The sequence below is a fragment of the Plasmodium chabaudi genome (assembly GCF_900002335.3).
Source record: "Plasmodium chabaudi chabaudi strain AS genome assembly, chromosome: 10".
NCBI classification, from domain to species: domain Eukaryota; phylum Apicomplexa; class Aconoidasida; order Haemosporida; family Plasmodiidae; genus Plasmodium; species Plasmodium chabaudi.
The window spans coordinates 290791-302409 of NC_030110.2; the positions used below are offsets into that span (position 1 = coordinate 290791).

The following is an 11619-nucleotide window of genomic DNA, read 5'->3' on the forward strand; positions in this document are numbered from 1 at the left end:
TTACATTGTGAAAAATAGCTATATATAAAAACATATTTTTACTACCATATTTTTTACCATAAAAATTGTTATTCAATATATTTTATTATTACAAATATTTAATTTATATAATATTTTGTTCGAATTTTCAATCAGAGAAATTATATTTTGCTATATGTATAATCTAATTTTGGATAATCGTATTATACATATGCATATATCACAGTTAAAAGTTGAATATAACATTATACTAAAAATTATTGTTTGGGGGATGTTTATATTAATGACTTATTAAAATCAGCAATTTCATATTATATTATTTTCGTTTTTCTTTGTTTCCATTTTGGAAGTAAAAAATAAAAAATTTCAAAATGGCTTTTGGGTGCCAGATTTATGTAAACAAAATAGGAAAAATGTGAAAAGGTTATCTATGCATATATAAAACAAAAAAATAATAATAAAATAAAAAATGTATAAAAATAATAAAATGAAACATGTAAAGTAGAAAAACAAAGTAAAATAAAACAATTGTATTAATTATAATAAACTAAATGGCTGAAATTGTAAAAACGGAAAAGAACCCTAACCCCCATCCATATAATACATTATAATGAGGAAATTAAAAATTAATAATATTCTTTATCTCATCACAATAAAAAGGCCAATGCATAAAGGTTATACTTCATATAAACCCTGAGAATCCATTTTTCCATAAAAAATGGCACTACACTATAATGTGTAATATATGTATGCCCTCAATTTTATAAGAATTAGTTTTTCTTCTCAGCCGTATTATATATATTTTCACCCACACCAGTTAAATCGAAATTATCATTATTATCTTCGATCTAAAAAAATAAAAAGTTACAAATAAATTTTAAAATACATGAATAAATATAATATATAGACAGGGGGATGTTTTGTGCAAATATTATACGTCTCGTATAATTATGGGCGTAGTTTGCTTTCTTTGTTTTTTATTACCTTAATTTTTTTCTTCTTTATATATCTTTGAATGTATAAATTTGACCCTTTAACTTGCTTTAAACTGAAGGAATGCTTATTCAGCATTTTTTTGTTTGACAAATTTAAGTTTCTCTCATTATGTTCTCGAAGAAGTTGCAAATCAACTATCTCCCCTTTTAAATAATCACAAAGGGTATTGTTATAATAATGCATATATCTATCTTTCCAATAAAAGTAAAGCCTACAAGAAAAGAAAAAAACATGCACAAAATTGTCATTCTTTGTGTGTTAAGATATCCTTTCAGTTTATCCATAAAAAGTACATAAATTTTAATAAAAATGAATTTATACAAATATATAGATATATTACGTTCGAGTCCATTTTCGAAAAATGGATCTGGGGAATAGGAGATTGTATTCGGTTTGGTCGTCATCCAAATTTATGTCTTGCATATCATTATTTGTGTCATCGTAGTTTTTATATATATTGTTAGAGTAATCAATATTTAGTTTATCCAATAATTCTTTTCTACTTTTTATTAGTTTTCTTTTGGCTACCTTTGAAGCATATAGCATTATTTTATTTTTATTATTTTCCCATTCATTTAAATGATTAATTTTATGATTTTTAAAATTTAAATATAATTCATCTAAGGTATTCCAGTCTATACCATAACTTGAACTATAACTCCACAAATTTTCTAGTCTCCTTTTATTTATTTCGATATTTTTTTTATCATATTCAAAATTATCATCCCGTTCATTTTTTTTCTTTTTTAATACAAACGGTTGTAATCGATGATTATATACCAAAGGATTGGGCCACAAAACATTTCTATCTGGGTAATTAAAGTTTTTATAGTTTGAGTTTAGATAGTAAAAATCATAACCCGAATCATTTTGGTTATTGTTTTGGTTGACATTATCACTTTCGGTTTCTTCTTTCTTCTTTTCATCATTTGAATCATCAAGTGAATCGCCATTTTCCGATTCTACAAACATATTATTTATTACATTTTTTACCTGAGATTTTGTAATATTTCTTGGACTTGAGCATTTTATTTTTAGTTTTATATCCATATTTTCTTTTTTTATGAACTTTAAAAGTTCATCAGGGCAATCATATGTATCTTTATTATCGTCATATATTTCGTAAAATGATTTACAATATTTATCATCTTCGTCTTCATATTCCTCATTTTCATCTGCATCACCCTCTATTTTATTCTCAGAAAAAATATCACCATTTTTTTCATCTTCCTCTTTTAATTGATTTTTCAATACATCTTCGTGATTGTAATTATTTTCATCTGAATTTTCCACTATACTATTTTCTTCTTCTTCACTGCCCTGCTCTTTTGCCGTTGCAGAAGTGCTACTTTGTGTGGTATCAGAATGTACCAACCTTGATAGAATATATCCTGGTACTTCTTTTTTTTTTAACCTAATTATTTCATTTCTTTTAATATATTTTTCTGATGTGTATATAAAATTGCTTTGCTTATTGTCCACTTGGCTACGTTTATTTTGAAAAAGTGATATACATCTTTCATTACAAAAGAAAGCAGATTTTCTGTTTTTAAAAAAATTAAGATAATGATAGTCCTTCCTCGTTAAATTATTCATTTAAAAGTGCATGAGTATACAAATTATGCAATTGAAAAATTAAAAGGAGTCAAAAAAACTAAGGACTAATACATTAATATATATGTATACATAATATTTATATGCATGGATCCATTTTCTCCATATATGTTCATACATATAATAGGCATAAAAATCAAAATTTGAAATTTTACAGAAAATTATTTTTCTTAAAATAGAATAATTTATAGGAAATATAATATTTTGCTTATACGTTCAAATCCTATATACAAAAAATAAGAAACAACAGCACAACTATATTTTTTTTTATTTATAAAAACACAGCTTTGAAGACGTCATAACACAATAAACGAAAAATATAATTAATACATAAAAGAACTGAAGTATTTTAATTTATGTTTACAAACATATACGCTATAGAATATTTATAAAACGTGTAAATGTAGGTAGTATTCTTATGTTCATTTTTTTTATAATTCATTAGAGCCCCGTATAGTCTCTATCTTTATTTTTTTCAACATACAAAGAAAGAACGAATAAAAAATAAATTAACCCTATATCAACATAATAATGTGCTGAATATTTTCAAAATCATAAATATTTTTGAAAAAATTAATACCCATTTCATATATTTACATTTGTTCGTTATTATTACGATATTACGTAATTAAAATATAATAAATGTGTATTCCAAAAAAAATAAAAATTATATTAACGAAAAAAAAATGTAATTAAAAAATATAGAAAGCCATAAGGAAACACCACCTCCTATTTTAAGAAAAACATGATAAATATTTTAAAAAACATATATTCATGTACTTAAAAAATGGCAATTAATGACATTTCCCAAAAGTATACATGCAAGTCATGTGGAAATATGAAGTTTAGAAAAAAAAATGAAAAGCAAACTAAAAAATTGGGGCATATGCATAATATACTTCTACACACATATTCTCGAAAGCTCTTTGTGTAAGCATATCCACCTTTTTCATAAAAATCAAGTTAAAGCTTTTGAAAATTCGTCTTTTAATGCTATTAGCAGTCTTTGGGAATAAAGATAATAAAAATAATTATTGTTTATAATATTTTCAGGTATGTTGGTATCAGTATTTTTTAATGAACTAATTTTTATATTAGAAAAATTATTGTTAGCTATTACAGTATTGCTATTTGTACTGGTATATTTATATATTCCAATACTGATAGTATTTACAACAGTGTTTTGCATTATTAGTAGTGTACAACTATTTATTACTATTAAAATTTACGTTATTATTTAACATACTATATCATTAGTGCATTTTGGAATATCCATTGTTATATCATTAGAAGAAATATCTTCTTTTATGTTTTCATTTTTTATATTACCTGAGTCTGAGTTCGTTTTTTCGTCAAAAAGATTTTGATCATAATCATCCTGATCATTTTCTTCATCTTTTACGAAGTTTTCATCGGATTTGTTTTTCAGTTCATCCATTTTGTCGGTATTTTTCTTCTCGTCCTTTATGTTGGTTTTCTTTTTTTTTGCATTAAGTTTAGTAGAGTTATCATTCAATTCTCTCTTTTTTCCTTTACCTTTAGCTTTTAATAGTTCTTTTTGACTTTCTTCTATAATTAATTTTGTGCTTTTTTTTGTGCAAGTAGTGAAAAAGGTATCAAGACGTCTCTGTGTTGTTACCTTTCGAGCTTTTAATAATCTGGTAATATAGTTTGTTACTCTAACTTCATTAAAATTATGTTCTTTAATTAAAAAGGTTTTTAATTCTTCGATTTTGGGTTCACACCAATCAATTTTTACTTCACTTTTTTCTAAAACTTTTGGATTAATAAATGATTGCCTAGCTTCTACATATTTAAAATTATCGGGTACTTGGTATTTATTTTGGTCGATATTTTTAATAATATTCTCAATACAATTATATTCTTTTATTAAATTATAAGCAGTTTTAGACCCTATACCTTTTATAGTATCACAATAATCACATCCACAAAGAATACAAAAATCTATAAATTCATCCATTGTTAATTTTAATCCTTTTAATACTTGTTCTAAATTTATTTCTGTTAATATATATCCTCTTTTGCTAGAATTTTTATTTTTATTTTTATTTGACGACGCATTAGCATTTAAGTTTCTTATTAATATTTTAGTTCCAAAAACTAATGCATCTGCATCTTCAGTAGCAGTTGCATGAGCCATATCATATTTTGTTAAAAATGCACATTGTGCTTCAGCTTCACATGGGCTTTCAATAACAGGTATCCCCATTAATGTTAATAATTTTTTTGCTTCTTCATTTTGTTTTTTTGTTACTCTTACTGTTCTTCCACTTTGTTTTTTTATTTCTTCTAAATTTCCTTCCTCTTTTGCTTTCAATAATAATTCTTCTGCTTTTTGCCTTTTCTCTCCTCTCTTTTCTAATTCCGAACCCTTTAATTCAGGTGGAGCTCCATCAAAAACATAAATTGGTTTTAATCCATTTTCCATTAATTTTATAGTTCTTGACATTAAACCAGATATGTGTGAAGTTGTTTCACCTGCCTCGTTCATTAAATTGCCATATTGATCTCCATCTCTAATTGCTATTATAAATTGATACAAAGACATGGATGCGTCAATTGCTACTACTCTTCCCATTAAATTTTCGATTTTTATCTCTTTAATCGCATTTGGAGCAGTGTCCGCGATGAACTTGGTTAAACCTTTAATTCCCATTTTAACTGAATTAATAAAAAGTCAGAGTGTAACTTGTCAAATGTATTCAGAATTAGCCAAAAGGTGGTGATATTTTTAATATTTGTGATATTTTAAAAAAAAATTTATTACAGTAAAAAATGTGTGAAAATAATAAAATCAATAAAAAAGAAAAGAAAAATAAACAATAATGCACATATTTTTACTGATATTCAAAAATATTTCCAATTCTCATTAACCCTTTCATTAATACATACTAATTTTATCTCTCAAAAAAAAACAGAAAAACGCATAATTGAAATCACTATTGCGTGGCTTTATTATTCTCTTGTTATAAATAAAAAAAAAATAATTACTCCGAATAATTTCCGTATTTTATTTTAACTTGTCCATGCATCTTGATTGATGATATATATTTTTTCTCTTTTTAAATTAAAAATTGAAAAAAATAATATTCTTAAACTTTCATCCAATAAAATTTATATATTTATCAATCCATATATATAATGTAATTTTTTATTAAAAATATATATTAAAAAAAATGTACATATGAAATGATAAAGTATATAATTAATGAAATTATTTTAGTGATTATTTATTTTCCTCGAACCAACTGAATTGTAAATAAATAAACAAATGGATATGTATCTAAAGCATATATAATTTTAAGTATATATATCAAAATGTGCACTCCCAATGGCTTATGTCACACATAATAAAAATAAATTCATCCGTAATTTTCAAGCCTTTGAACTTAGCATTCGTTTTTAAGTTCAAATTATAAATTTTATATTTTGTCTATACGAATGAATATAATTACACATCAGTATTTTACTATTTCACTACTTCATTGTGCCATTATCTTATTATTCCACTATTTTATTGTTTGAATTTTTATTAACACATTTATTGCCTCATTTTCTCTAATTAAAAAAAACGCGGTATAAATAGTTCCATTCCCATTTTTAGACAGTATTATAATATTACACATCATGTCGTAATATCTTTTATTTTCTTCTCTCTTTGTATATGCATATATAGAAAAAAAAAACAAATATGAATGTTTTCCATCTAATTAAAATACACATAAAAAAATATATAATTCCCCTTTATCTCTTATTTATGTTTTATAAGTTTCAAAATAATGATTTTTTTGCTCATCTTTTTTAATGTGAAAAACGAAATGGTAAGTACCATTATAACGGCAACCAAACCTATACCAAAATTATTTACTTAAATATTGTTAAGAATGAAAATGCATTATCAAAAGACCAAAAGAAAAAAATATAAATTCATATATCATCACCATTTTTAACATTCACATAAGGAGGATGTGTGTTGAATAATTCGATAAATATTCACACTACGAATATTTTCTAAGTCCCTCTTTTTTTATATAACTTTCTTAAAAGCATTTATTAAAATAATAATAATTTTCAGGTATTTCTCATGCTTTTTCCTATTTAATAAGCTATACACAAATATAAATTGTCTTAAATCTTAAGCAAATTTGTATTGCATCGCCAGGCTTATGAACAAACAGATGGATGCCCATTTTATTTTCTATGCAAAATATTTATAATTTTTATTGTGTTTTTACTAAGATTTTACAAAGATACATTTATTTATAAATATCTTTGCATACCATTAAAATATTCGTATAAAACATATATTACAATCAGTTTATTAAAATAAATATATGATCTAGTGTTCAAGATATTCACCAATCTTGTGTAAACCGATCTCATACATATATAAATGATTTTTTTATTTTTGACACCATAAAAGAATAACCGTACCATTTAATAATAACCATAATTGAGAAATGCTTGGAATAATAAATGTAATAAAATATATAATATGTACAGACAAAAATGCATATATGTTGTGTTTTTTTAAAGTACCTATTTGGAATTTATAAGATAATTTCGATAATTTTAATGAACATTTTAATTTTCTCATGCATTAAATGCCAATTAAATAAACACACCAGCTCACTTTTTTATAATATTTTACCCCCTTTATCTCTGAGGCTTAATAAATTTTTATATAATAAAGGTTAAAACCTCGAAAAAAATATAATTTGTATTTTAGCTAAATCAACAAAATTATTTATATAACAATATGTCTATTAGCATAATAAGATTTAATAAAACATTTATTTTTCATTTTTCATTTATATTTAAAATAATTTTTTTTATTTGAAAATAAGCCAGGTAGCTATTTTTTTTCCACGGGATCTACACATAAACACTAGCCAAATAATTTAGCTATTTATGAAAAAAAAAATCAACTAAAAAAAGCCAAATGCAACAAAAAAAAAATTTAATTATAATATATTTTTTAATAAAAGTATATATATATTTATTTATTTTAGGAATATTTTATTTTATAATTTTGATCCTTTTTTGGTGCAACTTATAATACGCATAAACAACTTATTTATGGTGATATGTATTTCATTTGTTTTCATAATTATATGAATCATAATAGTTAACTCGAAAAAAAATGAGAGCGGATATAGGATAAAATGTATCCAATAAAAAACCCAAAAAAAAATAATAAAAATAATTTAACATCAAAAGATAAAATTATAAATGCATTAACGTCGTCGTTTAATTAAAAATTGTATTTTAAGATATGTGTATAACATAAAATATATTTGTATATTAAAAATGCTTTTTGTTTTCATACTATATGCATATTCCCCATTTAAAATATTATAAATTTCATAAACTTAGATATTTATATTATTTATTTTATTATATTATTTTTAATTTGTGTCTACATGTACTACCATTTTTATACAACACTCATAAACGTAAATCGTTCTACATAAAAAATTAAATCTAATTTGTTTTTGTTTTATACGTTATGTTTTGTTTTTAATTTTCGTGTGTAGTTAATTTTTTTCATAATAAAGCATAAATATTGTAAGTTTATATTCTATACTATATACAAACACCGTATATATAATATAATTTTTTTACCCATAAAGGATATATATTCATACTCTCATTAAGGAATATAATTTAAATATATTTTTCTTTTATTTAAAATTTTCTTCGAATTTTTTTGTAAAATGAAAGGGACACCCATGCTTATATTGCTATTCCTGATAGGATTACTTGGCATTACACAATCATATAACATACGTCATAATGAATCTGGGGATATGCTTAAACAAAAATATAAGAATTATAGGAAGGGATCAAATTCCATTAATTCTAATAATTCATCTACAAATGAAGAAAAATTTTCATTTGATTTTATAGACAATGGCTTTTACGGCCAATATCATCCAATGAATTTTATGGAATCCTCTGCATTTTTAGACAATATGATGCATGATAAAGAAGATGCAACTTATTCAAATAGCCGATCTTACAAAATAACAGGAACTGTTAAAGGGATAATAGATGGATATCCTGTTGCAGTAGCATTAGGAGCACAATATTCTAATAATTTTGATTATTTGCAAATAGAAAAATTAACTATCAACAACCCCCATTTTACATTTAATGCGAAAAGGGGACAATATTACATACGTATATATGGTGCATCCTATATGACCCCTAGTTCTATAAAAATTAGTGTACCTTGTAATAAATGTAAATATATGAATTCCTCATATTCTGATGAAATAACAATAACGCCTTATGAAAGTGATCCAAGTACTTTTATATATGAATGGGAGTTACAATCATCTTCACCTATTCCTATGGAGCATATAAATACAATCCACAACGATGATGCTGATTGGTCTCATGATCATGATTTGTCAAATGAAATAAAATTAGATGGATCAGGTAGTTCAGCACTATTAAAAACATTTTATGGAATAGAATTATTTGGTTTTTGGGGTTCTGAATTTTCAGATAGATTGCTACAAATATTATCTCGTTTTCCTGACTGTATTAAAATTGATCCGTATGAGTCCAATCCCCAAAATGTCCAAAGAAAACCTCAAAAATGGATTTTATCCCCTGGTGACTTAGGAGCTTTTGATATGAATGTAGAAGTTTATGACAATGGAGACAATAATGCTTATAGTAAAATGGTACGAGTAGCAAGTAATGCTTTTGGATATTCAAAAAAAGTAGTTCAAACATCTGAGAAAAATGGTAGGTTTTTTTCGAGAAGATTAGAAAAAGTAATTATAAGAGCTATTTTGGCTGATAATTATAATTTATTCACTAGGTATTTTGAAGAAAAGCACGGAGTTATGTTATTAGATCCTATTGCAGATATGCATATAATAGAAAGTGTAACTGGATATTCATATGACAACTATCAAGCATGGTATCAAAATGTTGAAGAAATTGTAGAATTAGCTACATCATGGGACGAATTACCACAAGGTTTTCAAAAAGTTCCTGGTTTGAAATATTTATCACGAAGAAAAAATGGAACAACCCATCCAGTATATCCCACAGCACCCGCAGTAGCCTTTCCAGCAGGTCCCAATGCAAATGGACTTCTTGAATTTATGGAATTGGCGTTTGTGAATTATAGAGATATTTCTCATTTAGTAATACATGAAATTGGTCATTTTATTTATACAAATACGTTATCTGACGAATTGAAAGAAAGTTGGATAAATTTAGGTCAATGGTATAGTGAACCGTTATCACCTAGTCTATGGGCAACTAGAGATGAAACAAGTTTTGTTTCTGCATATGCACATGATAAAACTCCAAGCGAAGATTTTTCAGAATCGATAGCCTCGTTTGTATTAAACTCAAAATTATTAAATTCGCGAAGCAATAGTAAATATGAATGGATTAAAAAAAATCTATTTAATGGCGGTTTTTATTTAACCACTGGAACCCATAAGTTTGAAGTAATTAATTTAGGTAATGATGTATTTTATTATCCAGGAAAAGTTAAAAAATTACATGTAGAAGTATTAGGAAATTCAGCTGAAACTAAACTTGTAAAGATTGATATTAATTTAATGTCTATAAGAGGACAAAACGTAGGATGTGCTAAATATGCCTATGCTAGATTTTTTTCTGAGCAAGGAACATACAGAGATGTGCACTTTTTTGCAAAACCAGGTGATGATAATGTTGCACGTGATTGTACCCATCACTTATATACAGAATTTTCTGTAAATGCAACTGAAAGCAAAGGAAAATGGGTCGCAGAATCTATATCATTCACAGGAGAAAATAATATAGAACGTTATGCAGGATTAGGCTCCTTTCTGTGTTATGCATATATAAATAATGAAAATGAAGATGTAGAGTCACCAATTCCATTATTAAATTCAGCACGTATATATCCATATGATGGCCAAAATGGTGAAGATTCTTTATTACGATTAAATATATTAGTTTTAGATAATTCTATGCTATCTATACACGGTGGAACATATGCAAGTTTTGCTTCTTATGATAATGAAAGTTATTCGTTTGGTAAATATACTGTTATGGCGTATGATCCAGAATATGATGTTAGTAAATTAAATAATGACTATTTTGTGAACAATATATATACTAGTGGGTTTAGGCAAGTAGATATCAATGCATGTAGTGCATATACAACAATGGATTTAACTAATTTAAAATGCTATCAGGTTATTAACCCAGTCCCTATACCACAATATTGTATAGGTAGCAGATATTACTTTAGACAGTTTTCAGTAGAAGATGAAGGACGAAATAAAAAAATTTTAAACGTTTCCACAAATGATTTCTTCGGTGATTTGAAACAATCAGGAATTAGGGACAGTAAGGGACCGGTAGTAAATAATGTTAATATACAAAGCAGACAAGCTAATCCACATCATGACGGTGAAACAGAAGTAACACTAGACTTCCACATATATGATGAATTAGCAGGTGTGTATAATGCACATGTATTTTTAAGAGATCCACATGGAGGTGTCCATTATTTTGAAGTACCAAGAACTTTATTACCTAGAGGTGGTGAAGCTAGAGATGTCAGACATGTGATTATATTACCCAAAGGATCCATGGCAGGAACTTGGATACTTGACAAGATTAAAACATCCGATATATGTAAAAATGAGACAACGAACACCTATAGTTACAGTGTTTTCGTGGACAATTCATAATTGTCGTAATAAAAATAATTAAGATAATCATAATAAAACGAGAATATACTATAATTTATAGAAAATTTGTATGTATCATACCGAAAATGGGTATAAAAGTATGCACATAATACAATATTTATGAATATATTATGTACATATTTACTTATCCGTCTTTTTCTCACTATATTTCACCATAATATATTATACTATACATTTTTGTATGTATAATGTGAATATATAATACGAATTAATCTACATATTTTGCATGCATTATATTGCATAAAATATAAAATTTTCTTAGCCTTATAAT

General features: G+C 25.3%; 3 protein-coding genes across 3 annotated transcripts; 1 reads left to right on the plus strand and 2 right to left on the minus strand.

The window, feature by feature from the left end:
- Positions 1-749: 749 nt before the first annotated feature.
- PCHAS_1006900 (conserved protein, unknown function) lies at positions 750-2571 on the minus strand (the record flags this gene model as incomplete). The annotated part of the gene is made up of 3 exons (XM_016798273.1): positions 750-827; positions 964-1186; positions 1316-2571. 3 exons carry the CDS (start codon positions 2569-2571, stop codon positions 750-752), a joined length of 1557 nt encoding a protein of 518 aa, XP_016655505.1.
- A 1255-nt stretch (positions 2572-3826) lies between these two features.
- PCHAS_1007000 (flap endonuclease 1, putative) lies at positions 3827-5266 on the minus strand (the record flags this gene model as incomplete). The annotated part of the gene is made up of 1 exon (XM_736182.1): positions 3827-5266. One exon carries the CDS (start codon positions 5264-5266, stop codon positions 3827-3829), a length of 1440 nt encoding a protein of 479 aa, XP_741275.1.
- Positions 5267-8327: 3061 nt separating this feature from the next.
- PCHAS_1007100 (sporozoite invasion-associated protein 1, putative) lies at positions 8328-11327 on the plus strand (the record flags this gene model as incomplete). The annotated part of the gene is made up of 1 exon (XM_738728.2): positions 8328-11327. One exon carries the CDS (start codon positions 8328-8330, stop codon positions 11325-11327), a length of 3000 nt encoding a protein of 999 aa, XP_743821.2.
- Between the last annotated feature and the right edge of the window lie 292 nt (positions 11328-11619).